The sequence below is a fragment of the Amyelois transitella genome, chromosome 7, assembly GCF_032362555.1.
Source record: "Amyelois transitella isolate CPQ chromosome 7, ilAmyTran1.1, whole genome shotgun sequence".
NCBI lineage: Eukaryota > Metazoa > Arthropoda > Insecta > Lepidoptera > Pyralidae > Amyelois > Amyelois transitella.
Genome location: NC_083510.1, coordinates 2113742 through 2137371, shown reverse-complemented (window position 1 = coordinate 2137371; position 23630 = coordinate 2113742). Strand labels below are relative to the sequence as shown.

The following is a 23630-nucleotide window of genomic DNA, read 5'->3' as shown; positions in this document are numbered from 1 at the left end:
TATAGAAAGATTTTCTTTCGATGAAATACAAAAGGTTTTAAATGAAATAGAAAGTAATTGAATTATATAGGGCGGGGTATTAAAGACATAATTAAAAAAAAAAAAATATGACTACATCGAGTCTTGGAAATTTCGGGTTATTTTTAACACGTAATTATAGGAGTTTACTTTTCCAACCATATAAATTTATCCGAACGCAAATATTTCATCGTTACTAGGACGGAATAGATTTTTCTTTTTAATTAATGCTATCTTCACACGATACAAAATACCTCTACAGATTACTTAATAAGAAGCGGCTTGGTCTTGATGAGTAAAAGGAATTGAATTTCAATAAAAATATTCATATCATATATGTATCCATACAATGTACACAAAAATACGGCGATAGATAGACTAGTATTATTTTTACAAGAAAATAATTTCTTTTAGTCTGCGGAAAATGTTATTTAGCACTAACCAAAACAATGTAAATAATTTATCTATGCTTATTTTTTAAGTAAAAATCAATATACTTACTATATAAAGTTGGAAATTTATAAATTTGGCAGCAGTTTAGCAACAGTCGTAAAACATTTAACTCAAGAAATTTCTAGATTGTTTGAGTTTTGAAAATCAGCCGTCGTTTGTACAAATTGAACCGGCGGCGGAATTAAATTTAACGAGCGAAATTTCCATATTCCACATACGTTCAGGATATAAAATATTCCGCCGACTTCCCCGATGTATGATTTGGATTCCAGAAGAGACGGCTCTAGCGTTCGTAGCGCCCCTGTGCAACCGATTTCTTGGCGCCCCATAATAGTATGTGTGTTGACGATATAATGGTTGAGTTTAAATTCTTACGATATTTTATGACACAAACATAGGAGATACAGTAATAAACAAGGAACTTAATTGCGGGAATATTAAAATGAAAACTAAAAACTGGATGTTCCCACAAAATAATTATAAAGAATTATGTGTTCTATATACTGCTTTTCATTGGCAAACCCGTAAATGATATCATTTACTTATAAACATCAATATTAGTCGTAAATCCACCGCTGAAATAAATCTTCACTATTAAATGATTTGTCAATAGATTGTGACTTTATGAGACAATGATTTAACACTTCAGTTTATTTCAACATTTTGCGAGTAGGTATTAGGCGCCCTCGACAACACTACGTTCGTGCTAACTATTCTACATATGTAAAGCTTAATCTGCCTCTGTCATCAACTTGCGTCTTGAAAGGTCAGGTCAGAATGATATTTTGTATTTTTGATGCAGATTTAGAATTTATTTCACAAGGTAGATCTTTTCGGAATCATCATTCTGGTTATCTGCCTGGGGAGGACCCCGGAGTCCGACTTTGACTACGATCCGAAAATGTGGTTACACATTCTAAAGCCTAAAATGTGGAGGTTTCTTTACTTCGTACTTACATGAGAGAAATGGGTCGGGGACATTGCAAAGATTTCGAGTCATATACCTTATTCGCTTATTATTATAAACGTCGCTCTAATTTGTACCTTGTTTCACGTAAAAATGTGTTTTCAGAATTCAGCCTTCAAATAAGACTAAAATGACAAATCCGTTCACCCGAGCGGGATAATCGGCGTTCCCACGGGACGTCACGTGCGACAAGCGGTGAGCGGTCGTAAGTCGCGCAACAAGTGGCGCCATCTGAACGCCATTAATAAGACGGTGACAGCCTCGGGTCAGCGATTAGGGAGCCCGGGTAGGGACGTCTGAATTGGAGACATTTTCTTTACGTGTCCGGTAGGTTATAGCTCAGGGTGCGCTCTTACGCGACCGCTACAAGTGTTTTGTTCGGAAACTGAGGATATGTCGGTCTGACCCTAGCATGATAGTCATTATATCCGTCGGATTATTATAGGCATAGGCCAGATTATATGCATTGAAGCCTGAAAAAAACAGTGATAAAAATAACAGTATAATAGGGTACTGAAGAATGAACACTAAAGGCAATAAAATATCAATCTCCGCTTTAATCTTTGTGATGATGACTGATGACGATTTATTTGGGACATTAATACCATATAAAATAAATAAAGTGTGACGAGAAAAGAGGTTAGAAAGACAAGCTTATCGATGTTAACAAAAAAATATCAATTTGACCTGGCCCACTCCCTCTAATTGCTACGAAGAGAATATTAAAATTTGCCGAAAAACGATGCAGTTTTATTAACCTACTTCATAAAAGGAGGTGGTTCTCAATACGACCATATTTTAAAAAAACGCGTCCGTTGTACGATCAAATATTTTCTTTCCGAGATTTCATAAAAAAAGAGAAAAAAAAACAGCACATACACAAACAGTAATTGAACTGTAGCTTTTTATTTTATTAAATGACAATTCATGAAATATTTATATAACGGTGAATTTGTATTCGTAGACTACTTGGCCATTGTTCTACATAATAAAGTATACATTATGTATTAGACACTATGAATTATTCACGTCCAATCGTGAACGTGGTGTTTCTTTAAAGAAATCACTGTTTTTTTAAACGATCAGACCTATTCAAACAAGATAGTCGTCTATCTCTTTTAACTCTCTACGAACTTTGTTGAAGATTTAAGACAATCACGTAGTCACACGCATTCCTATAATTCATATAAATGTTCTGACCTCATTTGATGTTTATCGACATATTTGTATTAATTATGAAATACAGTATTGTAGAGTTAGTATCCCAGAGAAAAACTTACTTCGGTGCGTGATTTTTCCATACTCTAATAATATACGAGTTACCCTTAAGAAAATTACAGATTAGTTTTGTTTGGTAAATAGATATATACTTAACTTACATATACGTAAGTATTATTTCAGATATATATAACATATAATATAATTTGAGTACATGATACATATGTATATCGTCAAACTATAAGGAGCTTAACTTAACTTTTAATATATCCGGGATTACGGGAACGCTGTAGAATTTTATGCGGGATTATTCCGAACATAAAATCCGACGTGCGTTTTATTGCTTTCTCTCCTCTATTCACGATATCAAATTGTCCTTGGATTTAGTATACAATCCTTTCAGATAGGATCACTGTGTTGTAATCAAATCAAATTATATATATATTTACTATTACTATAAATTTATATGTAGGTAAGATACTAAGGAATAATATCGTACTCTATATAATAAGTGAAATTAAAAGTAACTAATATTGTCTAATAAGATTTTTCTACCCTCGCAGGCGAATATTGGATCTTTGTTGATCGAAGTAGATGGTTTCAATTTAACTTATGTACATTCCAGACTGGAAGCACCAAAAAACAAACTTAAATTAACAACGAATTATTTATTTGTTTGCTATTTTCTAAAGATTGACTGGTAATTAATGCTATTAGCATTAGACAACCTATTTTATTTTTGAGGCTTAATACATTTTTAAATATGTAAATGAATAATATATATACATTTTCTGGAAGGCAGTTACTTATATTTTTTTTACCTGCCATGATTCCTGCGTAGATACATAAATTCGCTTCATCCGAGTTTATAACCTTATTCTATTCAGTAGTGAATATTAACATGGTCAAGTGTCAAACAAAGTAGGTACCTATACTTAAAACGTTTGACATCTTCATTTTGAACTAACTTTTTCCTGGTAAGAGGCAAATTAGATTCCCCTTGGAAATTGCTATCCCGGGGCACGCCGGGACGGCAATGAATCGAATTTATCCGATAAAACTCCTATAAATATCTATTGTTTGTGGCATGCATCGATAAAAAAGATATTTGACTATGTAATATAGTCAGAAACATATTGTCAAATTACCTACAAGTATTTATTAGACAGGGCCTTAAAATAAATGTATGATATTGTTGAAATTTTGTCGGCTTGTAGATTATCCAATATTAGAACAGAACTAAGGAAAAGGTCAAGACTTGTGTTGTGAAATTATAACTGTAAAGTATATGCTATTTATACTACGTACAGTCACCGGCTCACTACCACACCAAGTACCAGTACACGTCTGTCTGCGATTGCCGCTCGCACGCAACTGTCAACTTGACATTTATAATACCGACTTGTGTGTGTGAGACAGCGTCTTGTATCCGTTACTAGATACAAACACTACATCCCTTCCTTATTAATATTTTTTTCAATAAATATAAGACAAATATATTGTTCTACTTTTTTACTCATAAAATCAACATACCAAGAATAAGTTTCAATTCAAAGACATAAATCAGCAATCAATTATTATAACCACTCTATCACTTTCACAATCATCTTTATTAATATTATATTCATCTGTAACTGCAGGTATTGGACTGGTTTCCAAACCCCCTCTATTTTCTTTAAATGAACTACGTTCCTACGTAATTTCTGACCAGTTACTTTGTTACTAACAATTATATCTCCACCTGAGGTCTTTTCTACTACATGTGGTGTAGGATTAAAGTTAGTCGATAATTTGTTTGCCTTTTCCATTTCTTTAATGAAAACTTTATCACCTTCTTCTATCACATTATCTGTAGCTCTTCGTTTCCGATCAGCATACTCTTTCCCTCTTTCTTTTTGTAGTTTGTCTCTATCCCTAACTTCAGAGTCATCACCTCTTCCATTAATATCTTTCAACATTGGAATTTTGTCTCTATTTTGTTGTTTGAAAAACAACTCTGATGGAGATTTTTCAGTTACAGCATGAGGGGTTGAGTTATATATCATCAAATATTCATACAGTCTCTTTTATATCTTTCATTTCCGTATAGATAATTCTCAACCGCTTTAAGATGTCTCTGTTTTGTCATTCTACTTCTCCGTTCATTTGAGGCCAGTAGGGGATAGTATTAAAGAATTTAATGCCCGATTCTTCGCAGTGTTCCTTAAATTCTTGACTAGTAAACTGCCGCCCATTATCTGCGGTTATGGAGAGCTGAAATCCTAAACGGCTAAAATATTTCCTTTAACAGGTTAATAATTTGTGTGCTCGTAATTGTACAAATAATTTTAATTTCTTTGTAACGGCTAAAGTAATCAATAATTACCAATAAATAATCGTTACTAGGTAATGGTCCTAATAGATCCATTGCAACATCCACACATGGCTCTTCAGGTAGGTCACGGCGTTTCATACCGACTGGATTATTTGGCAAACTCACTAGGGTGTATCCTTTGCAGCTTTTTACTAACTTTTCCACTTCTTTATCAATTCGCGACCACCAGACCTTGCTCCTGAGCCTTCCTTTCATAGCCACGACTCCAGGGTGGCCCCCGTGAGCTGCATCTAATACACGTTTCCTGAGGCTACTCGGGTAACTATTCTATTTCCTCTTAGGAGTATGTCTTCATAAAAACATAACTCGTCTTCAAAAAGTTTATAGTTTTTAACCGTTTCATCCCACTTACTATTGTGAATTCCTTCTTTTACTTTAATAATTTCTATCTTGAAATGTTCTACCGCCCAAACCAAACCCAAGACTTCTTTTTCCGTTAGGCTATATTTTCGTTCACATTCATTGAGAGTCCTGTTTTCATACGCAATAATTCTCTGACCATTTTTGTCTGTTTGCACCAAAACAGCTCCCAGCCCAAAAGGACTAGCATCAGATATTACCTGTGTTTTGTCATTAACGTCATAGTATCCTAGAGTTCGTATTTGAGTTAAATTGTCCTTAAGTAATTGAAATGCATGTTCTTGTTCCATTCTCCAGTAATTTTCTAAGTTAGCCTTTTTACCCAGCTTCTGTCTTAGTAGTTCTTTTAACTGTTCTGTTCTTGTAGCTAGATTCAGTATCCATTTGATAATGTTATTAACAAGCCCCAGGAAATTTTGTGATTCCTCTATAGTTTTTTGGTGCTCTAAAATTAGATATGCCTTCCATGTATTTAAGTAATGGTCTCATCCCTTTGGAACTTAATTCATGACTTAAAAATTGAACTTTCTCAACTTTGCGGCAACAGATGTTCCACACAGGGCAACGGATGATTTTAGCTCGCTAGCTTGCAGAATTTGCACGACGCATGTCTACTCACAATCGTATTTCGCCATCGTCCTTCAAAATGGGTACAATGGGTGAGACCCAGGGGGAAGGCCCATAGACTTATTCGATAATATCTAAATCTAACAGTTCTTGAAGTTTTCCTTCAATTTTCTTCTCAACAGGAATGGGTATCCTTCGGTACGGTTGTATAACTTGTTTGACTGATGAGTCTATTGGAATCTCTACTTAAATGTCTTTAAATTTTTGGAAAAGGTTCCTTTCCTGCCGATATTTGGTTTACTCCAAGGCCAACTTTGAGAACACCTAAATTAATAGCTGTGTTTTGCTAAAAGGTTGCGCGATCCATTTCTTACAACATAGATGTTAGCTGTAAGCCCTTTACCATTAGCTTTTATTTTCGACTCAAAGAATCCTTTTATATTTAATGGAACCGAACTGCCATAAGCCAACATAACCTTGTTTTATTCTCTAATTTGCCTCTCAAAAATGATTTTTTTTTTTTTTTTTTGCAGCCCGAATCAATCAACATTTCCAATTGTAACCCACCTATCTCACATTTAATCAAAACATCATTATCGACGTTAAAGATGTAGTCTATCTCTTTATCATTTACAGCATTTATTTCCCTTTTGTCCTGTCGAACCCTTTTATTATTGTTGTTATTTTCTTGCTGTTGTAGTTTCCGTTTTTGTCCATTGAGTTTAGAAGTACCACCACTTTTACAACATCTCTGGTAATGGCCCATTTTTCCACATCCATTACATTTCTTTCCTTTCGCAAGACACTTCAAATCAAGAGATTGGTGCTATGTAGCCCCACATCTGCTGCATCTCTCGTTAGCCTTTCCCTGCCTTCTTTCTACACTTTTCCATCCTGATTGATGTGTACTTTTATTTGTGATTGCGTTTATCTCATTGGTTTTATTTTCTTTAGATTGACTTCCGTACCCTTGCAGTTTATGATTCACAGTTTCCAGTGTATTTGCTTCTACTAAAATTTTTTTCCAAAGTTCCTTCATCACCCATTGTCAGTATCTTTTTCTTTAGTTCTGCAGATATACATCCTTAGATGACTTGGTCAATAATGTGTTTTCGAATTTGCATTTAACAGCTTGATCCCTTAGTTTTACTAAATACTTATCATAACTTTCTCCTTCTTCTTGCTTTATGAGACGAAAAATGTGTCTTTCGTATATTTTATTTTGTTTGGGACGGAAATATAAATGAAGCTTTTCGATTGCCATCTTGAAAACATTCACTCCTTTTTTATCTTCGACACTTGAGCCAGGCAGGTTGAAAAATAAAATCTCCTGCAGCCCTGCACCACCTAACACAAGTAATGTTGCTCTCATCTTTTTAGGTGAAGTGATATCGGCTGCTTCAAAATAAATTTCTAACGACCTTTTCCACTTCTCCCACCTTATACCAACAGAAGCGCTGTCTCCTTCTAAGTCCAGTTTATCAGGCGGCGGTAGTTTATCCAAAATGTTGTCTTATGGGACGACCCGTAAGAGTGGAGGGGTAAAGTTTTACCGTTATGACCGTTATGTAACTCCAGTTGTTCTTTAAACATACGCTTCTATGGGCGCTACGTCCAACTTAATGGATACCTCGTCCAATTTAATGGACACCTCGTCCAATTTAATGGACGCCTTGTGCAATTCAATGAACACTTCGTCCAATTCAATGGACGCCTCGTCCAATTCAATGGACGCCTTGTCCAATTCAATGGACGCCTCGTCCAATTCAATGGACACCTCGTCCAATTCAATGGACGCTTCTTCCAATTTAATGGATGCTTCGTCCAATTTAAAGGACGCCCCGTCCAATTCAATGGACGCCTCGTCCAATTCAATGGACGCCTCGTCCAATTCAATGGACGCCTCGTCCAATTCAATGGACGCTTCTTCCAATTTAATGGATGCCTCGTCCAATTTAATGGACGCCCCGTCCAATTCAATGGACGCTTCGTCCAATTTAATGGATGCCTCGTCCAATTCAATGGACGCCTCGTCCAATTTAATGGACGCCGAAGAATTGCTCTGATCAGTGAAAAACCTAAAACTAGAAATATTGAATTTTATTATTTATTCTTTGTTTCTAGATAAATTATTTTATTTATTTTATATATTTTATGAATGTATCACTTAAAAAAATGAATTGGTGTTTATATACTTGAAATAAGCAATAAAAGTTACAAATTATATACAATTAAGTATTTAAGGTCATGATAATTATGTGAAGTTGTTATTAAAACCGTATTATTTTAGTCTCATAATAATTTGCTCTGTCTAACCCGCAGAAATAATGACTTGGTAGGTTAAACATTTTTTTTTTAATAATTTAAAGTAATAGGAAATTTTGTGAATAGCACTCTTTAATAATAGGCTGTATCGTGAACGCAACCTTCCTATTGTCTGTGCCCGTTCACTTTTTTTTTTGCATATTTACACTTTAGAGTTCGCGCCAAATTTGAAAAATTTTTTTTAGGGTTTTTTTTATATAATTAATAACATAATTTCATCCAAATCCTTTACGGGCAGACAGAGTCAACAATCTCGAAAAAAATTAAATGCCGCGACCAGCTGTGGCTTAATGTTAAAACAATCCAAAGTTTAAACTAGTACAAATATATACATATACTGTTGTATATTACCATTCTTATGAAAGATGCATAGAAAATATATTAATAAGCATATATTTAGTCCTTAACAAAATTATAAATATGATTTAACTGTCGAAGAAATTTTATTTTTCGTAAACTTATAACGTCTTATTTCGGAAAGATTGCTTGGCTACATGCCGCTGGTACATTGGATAAAACATCATCTAATTATTATGTGTATATATGTATATATAACCAGTAATAATGTTCACGCATCAAAATAATATGACTTACCTTTTATCTCGTCGCCACTTGTAAAGTATATGCTATTTATACTACGTACAGTCACCGGCTCACTACCACACCAAGTACCAGTACACGTCTGTCTGCGATTGCCGCTCGCACGCAACTGTCAACTTGACATTTATAATACCGACTTGTGTGTGTGAGACAGCGTCTTGTATCCGTTACTAGATACAAACACTACAATAACTAAACGATAGTTTATTTCATATTTTACAATATTTTTTTATATCCAAGACCTCAAACTAATAAGAAAAACAAGCATAATACCGCTGCGCCACTTATTCACCGAGATTTTTTTTTTATAATTTCTTTCCTCGTTTCATTAACAAGCCAAAGGGTAGTAGCCCATGCAGCCAATTTTAGCAACTACGAGTAGAAATAAATTCGATAGTTATTAAAAAGAAGTACCTAGTTATTTTTATTCATTGTTTTCTTGAAATTACACTCCAACCGCTACCATTGACCTAAAATTAATATCCAAACACAAAATAATCAGTTCTTCGATAAATCACCCTTGAACCTACATTATCGCTTCTCGTAAATCACTTAAAGATATTTTAATTAAACATCCTCTATATATCGGGTGCGGGAGGTTGTTATATAAATTAATCAGGGTACAGAACTGACTCTCGGATTGGTATTCTCACACAAGATAAAAGGAAAGCTAAATTGACAAGAAATTCTCATGGTCTGTCTGTCATCTGTCATGTGTTTTTTTTTCTTTTTCATAAAGCTACACACAAAACCACGTAATTTCCTTTCTCGTGAGAATTTCGGAAAATCTTTTTTAAGTGCACTCCTTGATAACATTATGAATTTCAAGTCCCTGGACCCAGCGGTTTAGGCTATATGTCAGTTAGTCTGTCAGTCAGTGTTTGGGATAAATACTGGAACACTTTGATTTTGAATTCTAACCGCCGTTTCTACGTGCTACACAACATAGTGAGTGTCTTTAGAAACATCCAAATTATATTTCTGTGTTAATTTTAATTTTAAGATCCGGGTAGAGGGAGGGTGGTGCGAAATTAATTTAATTTTAACTTGATAATATATCACGTAGACGTCGCTAATAATGGAATTATGTTTGTACTTCCAGAAACCATTTGCATTCTTATTAGATTCGTGGGAAGATCGATCCTGTGAGAGAATTTTCAGCCAACGTCACTCCTTCGTAGACAATTTTTTAAATACATACTATAGGCATACAAACTTGGGATTCCTCTTTTAGGCGATGGGCTAGCAACCTGTCACAATTTGAATCTCAATTCTATCATTAAGCCAAACAGACTGTGGCCTATCAGTCTTTTCAATAGTGTTGGCTCTGTCAACCCCGCAATGAATATAAACGTAATTATAGAAATGCGCTTTTTATAATTTGATGTGTGCTATAAGGCTCTTTGTCAAAGCAATTTTTTTTCAGCTTATTTTCAATTTCTGGTTTCAAAGTCCAGGGTTAGCTTAAATGTATGTTAAATCTCTAAACACCAACCACGATCGCAATCAAGACAATTAAGAGGAAGAGATAGAGATAAGGTTTCCTTAATATTAACCTCTTCCAGTTGTTTTTTTTAACTGCATAAAAAATATACTACTTATAATAACCTACGTTTAACCAAACGTCAATCTCAGATTTCCATAACACATCAAATTTTAAGGGTAGACAGCCAATTATACGCCAAAATTTGCCTCGTCTGGACCTCATCCGAGCCTAATGCATTTTCGCTGGATAGCCTCACAGCTAGATATTTCAACCAGGCTCCCTAGATTGCTATTCTAACCCCCTCCACCCTAAAAGAGGGGTACCACCTACCTACCCTCTAGAGCGTTTAATTTCCGTATCGTGTGGTCATTAATTTGTAAAGTGATATTTGGTATATCAATAGACATTCGGATATAATTTATCTCCGAAATAGCTCTTTTGATTTGTGTGTTTAGAATGTGATAATACGAAGATTTATGAATACAATATATTAAAAGAAATTGATATTTCCGTGTGATTTAAACTACAAGCAAATGGTTTTTTTTTTTGTAAAACAAAAGAACTATACTAGTACATGTTTTTGGGTTAAAGTATATGTAAATGTTACATTATCTAAGTAAACGTATTGAGATTGATGTAGCGAAAAAATATTTAATTCATCACTATAAAGTTCTTACATATATACTTCATATGGAGGAAGTCGAATAAATCTCGAATTATTTACTCGAAAGAAACAAAATAGCCAACAGACTATTGCCTTTGCCGATATCATTTTGCAGCATTTTGCTGTATTTAAATGGATAGGCCATCTTCATCAAACGTTAGACATTGCATACGGCATACTTCTTCTGACACATCAAATCAATGTCAACAACACGTGTTGTGACGTCACTAAAACACTGGTCGATACACCTCAAGACAGAAAGTAATTAGTTTACTTTAAGTTAAAAGAGACGTTAAACACTTGTTCGCGCCGTGCAGTCTAGCCAGTGCAAAACTCTATTAAACTAAACTGTGCAGCATTGGATCGCATCTAAAGTAAAGCAACAAGAGGCGGGAAGTTGTTTATCTGTGGCGAGTTTCGCGCCCTTTTTACCACGCCCTCTGGCGGCAGATTATGGCGGATTGCGGCTGTCACCCAGCGCATTCCCGCCAACTTTTAATTACAAGCATTGTGAGAAAAGTTAAACTGGACGACAAAAGAACTTTTTCTAATGAAACTTGGTGTAACCCGCGCTTCTTTACTTACCTAATCCGCGCTTGCTCTGTTTAGATTTTAATCATTTAATAATACCTGAAAAGGATGAAAGACAAAGCAGATGGTGGCTGTGTCTTGATAAGTGAATAATGGAGTGCACAACTAGGTAATCTACATAGGTACTTAGCGTAATTTTTTAAAGTGAATGTAAATGTACCTTAATTAATTTATGGATGTAATAAAAGTATTTTATATAAGAAGGTTTGTCACTATGATATCTATAAAAGAGATCTGAACGATATCAAATTGTTTTTTTTTTACATATTCTATTTACCTATCTATATTCTATGGCTGATGATGCATCTGACGAGAAACAGCTCTGCTTAATTCAGACGCAAGTCCCTCACAATCAATCAGTTTGTGAATAGGTAAATTGTGGAGTAAATAAATAATTAAATGTATTTTTTTAATTTTGAAAACATTTTGCATATGCTTTTATATATATGTATGTAAAAAAATTAATATCGACGTACGTTCCATGTTCTTCACACCCCACTTCGCAGAAAATTAATTAAATTAAAGATTCCACGCGTACCAACTCTCCGTGCAATTTGATATTATAATAAAACAGAAACAATATTATTATTTTAGAGATATCTTAAGGAGTCTCGTCATATTTCCGTAGTAAATGCTCGTTCTGTATACACAGAGCGCCCAGGCACCGCCCTGCATAAATTGCAGAGCTCCACGTAATTAAAAATCAACATTTACATTCAATTCTATCTTCGTAGTCTATCAACCGAACTGCTGTATGTATTTTCTCTGAAATGTTTAAAGTTATTTGAGACTGCTCTATCCAAAATAAAAAAACCTAAGTATACCAACATTAATTTATTTTAGGGATCATCCCTCTCTTTCCTTTTCATGAGGTCTTTATTACTCAACTGCTAAGCTTAAGCACTACAATACGGATTTTTAACTCTTTATTTTTATTTTATTTATTAGGAATAACAAACAAGTATGTTATAAGAACATACCTATAAAATATTTTTTCATGATACAATTAACGATAATATGGCCCACAGCGTTATTCGCAGATTACTTGACAATATTGAGGCTGTAACGTCACATAAAATTAAAACCAAAAAAAGAAAGAACAGGGTTAAAATTTAACACAATGTAACGATGACAAAAAGATAATGGACAGAATAAAAAAAGAATATTCTCTCCATTTTGCAACCTATTGGCTCAAAACTTTGAATGATAAAGACAGTAGGTAAGTATACAATTATTAATCTCTGACAAAAACATTTAAAAATATTAAACGTTATTGTTTTTGGGCGTAGGAGTTTTTGAAATTTCAGTTTTAAGATAGATAATTTAAAATTACATAATTGTTATTTATACATTTCTCGAACAAAATGTTATGGACCCCGACCTATCCCAATCCTGTATGTAATACATTATGCAGCTCGGTTTTCTATTCGTCATCAATATGTAACAAAACAGTGGCGTCTCGACGCCACGGTGCGAGACAGTACTAGTGATGTGCTTCGATGAGTCTTCCTTCACACATTTTTAATGATTGAGACTATTTTTTAGTCTAACCGTAAAATAATTATTTTAAGTAGTTTAGGTTAGGCAATTTTCAAATTATGCAAAGAATGTATCATGTATTGTGGACTATGTATTATGTTTTACTAATGATAAAACGATACGGGGTGACCTGTGAATTACGTTTTAAAGCAATGTGTACCTACTGTTGTAGTATTTTTGTCACGAGAGTTTAACAACGTTATTTTCTTTGTTAGTTAGTTCACGACATTTTTTCTATATTTGTCAATACGAGAAAAATCCAGGCGGCTTGACTCTAAGTGAAAGTTGTTGTAATGTCACAATTTGCCTTTAGTGAAATCCGAAATCATTTATTCAGTAAGCATTTTTTTTAAAGAAAACTGGTTGGGTTTCTTGGACACAAAACTTTGGAATATAGTCCATTAAAGGAACTCATAATAGGTATTTATTCAACGTATCTAATGTTTTACTTTTAACGACATAGATTTTTAGTAATTTTTTTTTGCGTCGAGACCTATTTTATATAGCTCGTTTTTTATTTAAACAATATCATCACATCACTAGCGTTCTTCTCCTTGACCACTGGACGGAGAGAAGGGACATGTTTAACTTTCGGTTTGTAAACAAACGACGTGTGTTTCTATCAATGAGATTCACTTATAAATTTATGATAAAATATCTTTTCCCTGTGGCTTGTGTTTACTAAACATATGAAGTTTTTTTCTACATTTGATATTTTTAGTTTAGGGTGTAGGTAGGTAACATACATAGATGAGAGAGATTCAAGAAATGGGTGGCAAAATTTGTAGAAACTCTATTAAAATGTTTTAAAGTGTTTTAAATATTTTTGATACCTACTAGTATGTCTTAGAAGTATATTCGATTGAATGCATTTAAATCTTTTTCTCATCTCAATGTTACCTAATGACTAAAGGTGTCCACGAAATTATCCGACTTAAGACTTCGCCAGAACTAACATTATTTCTGAGCGATAAAATAAACTTCTAACTAACAAATCTATTTGAAGCAAAAGAAACTAACAAAGCTATAAAAGCGAAATAATAGTTATGGAAATAGTCTTTCATTTTCCACGAAAGAAAACTCCGCGAAACTACCGACAATATGAATGAAACTATAATATTAGAAAAGTTTCGTGCCGGGAAATGAGAAAACGTTGTACCAACTCGTTCGTCTAATACACGTAGTTATAAACTTGTTCAATATAATATCGAGTGGCGAATATATCCGTCTCCCTCGCACTCGAAGCTGGCGCTGAAACTGCCCTCGTTTAATTGCATATTCAGCTGAATAATGTTCCTATCTTCGTGAACGTGGCTAGCCGTTTTTGGATTTTTACGGCATATATTAAATTAAACTAAATACGCTGCATTTCGTTACTCCGTTCTCCGTTGGCCTTGAAACGAAAATAACCTGGCCGGTTATAAAGCGTAACAATGGCTTGACCGCGTACAAAATTTAAAATTTATTTGTAGGATGATTCCAATTTTAAACTAAATTAATAAGACGTATTAGTGAAGTGCCGATGCGGTTTCAGCGGTTCTAGTCAATGTGTAAACACGTCTTAAAATTTGAAATTAGAACGCTTTGCGTCCTTAAAATAAAATTTGAAATAAGAATACTTAACGCTGCGCTCGTCGCTAGAAAGTTGGGTGAATGTGTACATTATTGTTATATGCAAATCGCTTAGTACATAGCGATTGTTATGATAATATGAGCTGCAATAGACGGTGGGGCGATGAAATATTGGCCTCTTTTGCATAAGTACCGAGACGTTGCTCGGGCGAAATGGTCTACGATGCGCTACGCCGCTACGGAACTCGTAGAACCTAATTGCTCATTAACGGAAACACTAATGAAAACAAACTTGTCATATCAATTAGCAGTAACAGCTATAATGATGGATGAAGTCGGGTTTTAATGGTTCGCAGTTCCGCTCCAGTTTCAAGTTTTTCGTTTAATTTGCTGTCAAATTAAAATTCTGTTCAAAAGTTATGAGATAAATATCCGTCATACTTACCTTTTGTTACAAACACTAATAGAAGCCTAACTAATTACGTAATACTTCAAGGTTAGAAAATGCTTTTAATATACGTTTTTCTTTTAATATAAAACTTCTTGCAGTGCCGTGTGGTTCCCGGCACTATTACAAAAAAGAATAGGACCACTCCATCTCTTTCCCATGGATGTCGTAAAAGGCGACTAAGGGATAGGCTTATAAACTTAGGATTCCTCTTTTAGGCGATGGGCTAGCAACCTGTCACTATTTGAATCTCGGTTCTATCATTAAGCCAAATAGCTGAACGTGGCCATTCAGTCTTTTCAAGACTGTTGGCTCTGTCTACCCCGCAAGGGATATAGACGTGATCATATGTATGTATGTATGTAAAACTTCTTACATATCGACAGCACACGTCTTATTTACCAAAAAACCTCCAAACACAAATATTTGAAATGTATAATTATCTTGGTATTTCTATTAAATCGATCATAAAGATATATTTTTATAGATAACTTTTTCCTTTAAAACTGTCACATAAAAGAAAGGAGAAGAAAATTTTACGTTCAAAAAGTAACAGTGTAAGGCTGGAAAATACCTGTAATCGTTGTTTAAAGATGTAGAATCGATTTGATAGGTTAATCGAGTAACGATGCTTCGGCACGAACGGCACAACCCGGTGGATATATCGAGGTCGTGCGCGAACTTGATGCTCCATTCCATGTACTCATAGAATTTGGAATAATGTAAGGCAAAAGAAGTGGTAAAGTAATGGTAAATGTGTCGTTTTAACCGATGGTAATCAGTACAATTAGTTGCCATAACGTTTTATTTATTTGTACTGTAATGTTCTACATGCAATTTATATGGTACAATAGGTGGACTTAATGCTAAATCTACTATCATATTTTAACATGTATCTTAAAATCTATCAAAAACATTTGCTGGAATGTATGTAGTTATCATGTTTTTCCCCGTACCATAACATAAATCTCGAAGTGAGTTTGAAGCTAATTCAAAACATGTAATATTATTTCTTTTTTTCACAGCTAATGTGTAATTTGTCCCTAATGTATATTTGTTAATATTAATTATCTTTGGGCAGGTTTAATTGCACGGAAGAATGCATGCGTTGCCTGATTACCAAACATAATTTCTATAGTTGCAAATACAATATGGCATTTCTATTGTCTCATATTGTTCCGATTTCTTTGCTTGTTCCTATTAATCACAATTGGACTTTTTTTATCTTTTTTTTGTTGGGAAGATGATGGAAAGATGTTTATTCAAGACACAATGGATGTCCGTCTTAGTTTTGTTTGGACAGGATTTGAATTAGGTAAAATTAAAATTAAAAAGCAAGAAAACTAATGTGATATAATTCGATTAAGTCACATTTGCTTTCTTAATTTTTAATCTCATGCTATTAAAAAATCTTGACGATCCCAAACGTCTTTACCACCAAAAATTTGCATGTGTGTAGAAAATGTATACCAGTTTTCAAAAATTCATTCTACTTTAAATATTGAAAAGATATTTTTTTATTAAACTGAGTACCTATTATGTTAGATTTTACGGTATCTCTCAATGGAAGGTAAAGTGGAAATTAATATACCTCCCTGTAAAAAAATATGCACATAATTAAACTTTGCGTCTATATGTCACACATCCTGTTGATGTGATAATAAAATAAGAAGTTATCATCGTAGGTCGTATATTCAAGCTCGGCCCTAGAGAAAGAGATGATGGCCTTCTATTCCCACGTGGGAAAGGGATGTAAGAACGACTGCAGATATAGGTAATGCACGCTAGTAAGTACCGTTCTTTCTGGGAGTAATTTTTTTCGTTTATGAGACAGGTAAAAAGTAATTATTAAGAATATGAATGTTAAACCAAAAATTGTGCTATATTTTACTGTTATTTAGGTACTTATTAAAATACGTAATGCAAAGAAAATTTACGCACAACTAGCCACTACGCCAAAACCTAGTTAATTTTTGGTGCGAACTTTAAAGAGAGAAGTTCTAAGTCACATTATGTTGTATATTTCACGCATATATATAATGACTCTATAAATAAATATTCTGTGCACTTACTGCACAAAAAACGTTGATGATAAAAAAGCTCCACTTCCTCATAACTTTCCAAAAATGTATAATTTGTTTATCAAACGTCTGCTGTACTTACGTTATATGGATGTGTGTAGGGGGAAGGAGGGAAAGAGGGACGGCGGGGGCGGCCGCCGCTCTTGCCGCGTTCGTTCCGTCACACGGGCAGCAGTCACGTGCGACGACGCCGGTTCTCAACGTGCTTTACGTAACATATCGATTCTCGTTGCAACTATCGATCGACGATCGGTCGATGCACATCACTATTATAAAGTTTCCCGCGCAATTTTAATTTTCGAATCTCAATACGCGTGTGGTGTGTTCAATTTTATTTTTTAATTTGTGTCCGAGACCTTGGATTTTGAGTGGCCAGTGTTATCAAGGAAAACAGGTGGGTTTTTATTTTTGCCAGGTGGTCGGTATCGATATAAATCAATGTAGGTATTATGATTGAAAACTAAACCGGTTGGATTGCGCTAAATCTCTTTAGTGAAAAGGTCAATACTCCGGCCGGCACGCGACTCACTAGTAACTAAGATGCAGCGATTGATGTGGAGGTCTCCAGCTGCGTTGCTGCAGTCGATCACAAAATGACAGACAACTTATAGTCTATACAAATGACTTACCTATGCATTGGTTATATATCATTCTGTATTGTAAAGACATTAAATTTAAAATACCTACATATTGTTTCGAGATGAACCAATATTCGAAACATTAAATTTTAACTGTATGATGTTAATGTCATATTTGGATTTGTAAAATATTTTAAATAAAATTATAGATATAGCTAATCAAATAAAAACAATTAAAATGAAGTGTGTCAAAATGATACAGGTACTTGCGTACCTACCTTCTTCCAGCTCTACACTCAATTCAATTAATATATTCAGTTACCTATGTAGGATCTATGTCCAAAAGTAAAATTAATTAAATACCCATCCGAAATCTATATATGTAAAAAAATATTTTAAAAATTGTGGTTGCTCTCCTGTCGTGTGGTTCTCGACACCAATAGAAAAAAGAATAGGACCACTCTGCCTCTTTCCCATGGATTTCGTTAAAGGTAGCTAAAGGATAGGCATATAAATTTGGGATTCTTCATAAAACGATGGGCAAGCAACCTGTCACTATTTGAATCTCAATTCTATCAGTAAGCCAAACAGCTGAAAGTGGCCTATTCAAGACTGTTGGCTCTGTCTACCTCGCAAGAGATATAGACGTGACGATATGTATGAACGTATGTATGTATTGTCTCTTCTGAAATTACAGTTTATTTTTTTTGTTAGGTATTTAACAAGGGATAGCTACATCACCTGAACTACAATTTTATTTTTAAGATGTATAAATCAAAACGTAATAGGTACCTTTTACCTACCTATATTGGTATTTAAGAAGTACCCTAAACTTAACAATAATTTTTTTTTCTTACGAAATAAGTTCTTATCAGACGAATGTTAACATAACCGATTAAATAATTTTCAGAATTCTAAGTATTTCTAAATACTAGCGGTGTTATCAACATCAACAAATAATAAATGCGTGTTCGACTTTAGGACGGACTGATTCATGGTTTTCTTTCCTTATCTGTTCTTATCGCGATGTAAAGTTTACACAATATAGTAAACAGATAAAACGAAGATAATATTTATCGCATGTCCTCGTTTTGACGCAGTTAATAAAAAACTTTGACGGTATATTCTCCGTTTTATTCGACACATAATTAAAAAAAAAAACTATTTTTTTTAGCGTGAACTTTTATTCTTGCGGCGGATGATGTTCAAAATTTAAAAATCGGAAACCATATAGAGTTGTCACGTGTGGTCCAGGTTATCGACTCGATGCCGGCGGGCAATGTTGCCACCCGCGGTTTACGTTCTAGGTGGCACATGCATGCGTATCGAATAAAAATTTAGGTCACTCTCACAGTGACCTCCATCCATTGATAGCTACGATGGTGTATTATTGCCGGTCAATTTAGTGTTGTAAATAAAAACACGTGGCCAGCTTGATATAAGCGCCTGAAAAATTAAAGATAATGTTCATGACCTGCAAAATTCCTTTCAGCTTAGTTTTAATTTAATTTTATTAAGTTTATTCGATTTTTCTGCAAATATTGAAACTAAGCTAAAAACATATGTAGATAAAAGATATTTTTAGTCGCGAGAAAGTTTTAAACATTAAGTTTATTTTTTTTAAAGTATTTAACATTTACGCAAACGATTCTTTAAAGAAAACATAAACCAATACCATTATTTATTTAAATATTAGGTTGTTTCGAAAGGCAATACCTTAATGCAATTCCAAATCAGAAAATGTCACTTGACAGAACTTGAAGCCAATGCGACTTCAACTTAGGCAGGGTTTCCTATCTCACATACTTCCAAACAACTGCACAATGTTACAAAATCGTGTTATTGATAAAACTTCTGACCGCCCAATACTCGCGAACTTTGAGCACAAAATTCTGATTTCAAAAACTATTATTTATGTTTATGCTCCTCTCGGTACAGAAAGATTAAAATGTGGCTAAATCGAGACAAACATAAATAGTCTTGGGAGATTAAGTAGAAATAACTAATCTATTTGAGAACATGTCTAGCCCATTTCTTGAATGTCTTTTTTTGCGGTAGAAGAAAGTGACACAAACTTTATATTACCTTGTGCCTACATCCCATTATTACTTCGCTTTTATCGAACAGAAAATAAAAGCGGCGTAAAGTAAATCTTATGTGATTATCTACAGACTTCTTATTTCTACGTTTGTTATTATGTGGACTGTCTTTCAAAATTTTTGTCTAAGGAGTTCGTGAAAAAACCCGAGGGTCACTACTAGCCGTACCCACAGGATATATAATAGTACTTACTAGACGTACTTTATCCCCAAACAGGAGGCGGCAGTAGACGGACACGTATAAAAACTGAAAATCGATACTGTCCGGCGGAGTCTGCATAATTGGAAAATTCGCGGCGCGTTCACACTCATAAATTTTCACTTTTGCCGGCCCTTTGCTGTATTAAGCCGATAAATTAAAAATGCACATGGGATTTCATAATTTAGCTTAATTTGTTAATTGATTGAATGGATGGCGATTTTTAATTTAATGATGCTATGTTTTTTGCGTGATTTTAACTATCTATATCTGTTTAACTTGCTTTGTTTTTCTATTGTAATGTACTAATATAAAAGCAAAACCAACATGAAATCTTTACCCTTCGTACGTACTTTACAAGTTTACTATAAAGTCAAGAACGTTATCCATTATTTTAATTACAAACGTCCTTGAGATGTAAATGAAACCATAAAAACACATTAAAGGTATTAAAAGTCGTCATTTTGATCGTTTATTACCAGACATACGATCAACGTAAATTTTAATACCGAATTATCGACCATTTCATCAAACATAATTGCCTTTACGAGACATAATGCAATAAAATTTGTTGCCAACCTTAAAAATAAAATGTAAAAAGAGAAAAGCTGGCTGAAAATGTTTCTGTAAAAAAAAGTTTGTTCAAAAGTTGTCTACCAATTCGTGGACGAAAAAAAAGGAAATGTTTTTAAGTTATATTACTGTACATAATCAAACAAATTTAAATTATTTTATTTGCAATATTAGGTATGTTATAGGTCATCATATTAATGCAAAATCTTTTGTTTTCCATTACTGCAGTTATTTTTAACAGAACAATGGCAGGGTTCTTCATAAAAAATGCCAAGAAACAGTCGGTGAATGCATAAAGGGCGCATACTTGTATGTAGGTCTGCATATTGTTCCGTACGCTTTCTCTTGCAAACAACTTTTTCTTCTACGGCGTGTAAGAACTCTTGGGTTATAAATATTGTTTTTTGAGAATTGAAACAATAATAAAGAGCATTTTCGGTTGGGTTATTTAACGTCTTAAAAAAAGCATTCCTCTTAATAACTAGAAGATATTATTATTTTTTCACATCCATAAAGATAATTAAAACCCAATCCATATTTTGCTTAACCATAAGAAAGTTGTTACTCATGCGCTCAATAAATTCTAAATATTGATCAATTTATCTATCAATGGATATTTGCCCCATTCAAAGCTCAAAACGACTTTTGATGAAAATTTTGTAATAATTCCCAATATACGTGCCTATCATATATCCTTTCGAATAAAAAGTAGAATCTCTGAAAGGATTCTGCTGGATTACGCAAACTACCACGAAAACTGGGAAAAAGCTATATTAGCAATATTATAAAGCTTATTTGAGTACACACATAACATATATTACTTCTATATTCCTCACGATTATGGGTTACAAAGCCAATAGTCATAAGACTCAAACAATTTCAATAGCAATTTTTTTAGAAATTGCTTCTCAAGCTATTACTAGCTTTAAACCGTGCGTACGTATGTATGTAAGTATATATTACTAGTATAGTATTTACTAGTCAAAGGTTTTCACCGCAGACTGCATGGCGGGTGCCGCTCTCATCACAACGCTAGAGGTATAATTTGTTCCATTCATGTAGCAAATACGGTGACATACCTATACCTAGTAGACATGTTAGCACACATTACATTGAGTTGAGCGATAATATTTGAATGAACGGTATTATATCGTACGCTTTTCAAACGGGGTCTCCTATATTTTGAACTATCTATACGAAGTATCTTCTTTGTAAATATCCTTCATAGTGTTTGCTTATTATAAATGTCTTTACTGCTTAGAAGATTAAAAACTTAATTTAGAAGATTAAAAGCAATTTTACTTTGTTCCTTGTATTTTTTTTATAAATTAGTCATTCTATGTAGATAAACATCATTCTTTTCTTTTCTTTTCCATTTCGTACGATGAGAAATACTATGGATAAGTGGATCACCAAAATAAAGTGATAGCCAGGTTAAAAGCTAATACTACTAATATTAGTACTTAGTTTTTTACAGACAAACACATAGTCATAGTTCCTGATAAAATATTAAGAATGTATTTAGGTATCTGTTGAACACAAAACTCTTTTTTAATTGACAATACCTTCATAAAACTAAGCCTCTGTTTAACTCACCTCTTTATACAGTTGGCAAGACTGAAGAGTGGTTTGTTTACAAACAGGGTAAATGACTCCATTCACGCTTTCCTTGGGTCGGTTCGGGACAGATACCCGTCGCCCTTGAACCCTTCACGGCGCCAAGGGACGCGTACCTTGAAGGAAAATCTCTGAACTGAGCAAAGGGTCGTTATCCTAGTTATTTTTGGTTTATCGGAAAACGATTTACAAAAATAGATCGAAACGGAAATATTTTTTTGTATTTGAAATATCTGTATCGTCTGGACGGCTTTTCAGGAAAATTGATAAGATTTATCTTTACTCACATTTTGTATCATTTTAGCAATTCTTCTATAAAATCAAGAAAGCATATTTTGCAATTGTAAGTCTAGTCTAGATTATATATACCTTCTATACCTCCTATCTACTACTACTACTTAGTTTTAACTTTAAATTCCAAAGTGTTCCAACAGTCTAGTTAATCTGCAGTTTACTCCATTAACTTAAGGTCCGCGCGCAATAAAAAACGTGTGAACTTTACCTTATCGTGTCGTGCAAAGACATGTTGAACCCGGGTGAAATATATCCGGGTAAGATCCGGGCAGACGTGCCGCAGACGGCCCTTGAACTTTGCCCGGCTGGGTACTGTGCGTGTAACTATGCACGATACGGCAGTAAAGACAAATCGACCACAATTTGTCTGCTATGTCGCCGGCTGGAAATAGCGACTATAAATAGGACTATTTTGTTGTGGTTTCACCGCTGTTTTACACCGGTTTAATTGAATGCTACGATTTGTTTGATCGTTAACTGTAATTTTTTTGTGTGGATTTCAGTGTTTTGCATCGTTTTTTTTATACCTTCTAGATAAGCTACTCTAGGTCTGCAAGAGTCTAAATATATACATAAAGATGATATAATCAATTGTATATTGACATTACAAAGCTCCTTTCTCTATTACATCACTTTGTTACGATTGTTTTTACACCAATAAGTGTTTATTGAAGACAATAATATGTACGAATGAAAATTTCACATAAATTTAAATTTAAAGCATTAAAACAACCGTGTAAAAATAAAAATTACAATTCCTAAACCAATTATATGTCAAAAAAAAATACTCTAGGAATATATTTAAATTCCTTAATTATAATTCCGCGAAGCCCTATCTATCACATTCGGGTAAAACACGAGTTAAATACAATATAAATAGAAGCTATATTCCACATTATCGCTGAATTTGGCTTAGCAACGTATTACTCAATAAACTCGAGAGTTCCTACAACGATTGCGAAACCAAAAACAAGTTAAAATTAGCCTGAAATGCCTCTAACTCCCTA

At 33.9% G+C, this 23630-nt stretch overlaps 2 protein-coding genes across 3 annotated transcripts in view; one reads left to right on the top strand and one right to left on the bottom strand.

The window, feature by feature from the left end:
* Positions 1 to 7542: 7542 nt before the first annotated feature.
* On the bottom strand, positions 7543 to 22854 carry LOC132901909 (uncharacterized). Its single transcript, XM_060945093.1, has 2 exons — positions 22832 to 22854; positions 7543 to 8041 (listed from the first exon to the last, which is right to left on the bottom strand). Exons 1-2 carry the CDS (start codon positions 22852 to 22854, stop codon positions 7543 to 7545), a joined length of 522 nt encoding a protein of 173 aa, XP_060801076.1.
* The window catches only part of LOC106143545 (methylcytosine dioxygenase TET), a 44508-nt gene continuing 38294 nt past the window's right edge, over positions 17417 to 23630 (top strand). For both annotated transcript variants that reach the window (XM_060945295.1, XM_060945294.1), the window contains exon 1: positions 17417 to 17657. The gene's annotated coding sequence lies outside the window, so the exon portion shown is untranslated. The remainder of the gene's footprint in view (positions 17658 to 23630) is intronic.

Bases quoted from the DNA above. Each gene is read 5' to 3' on its own strand.
- LOC132901909 (XM_060945093.1), bottom strand. From the start codon at position 22,854: ATGTCTTTGCACGACACGATAAG. The intron at 8,042-22,831 runs GTAAAGTTCACA...CAATATTTCTAG, and splicing joins TCTTTGCACGACACGATAAG to TTTTAGGTTTTTCACTGATC.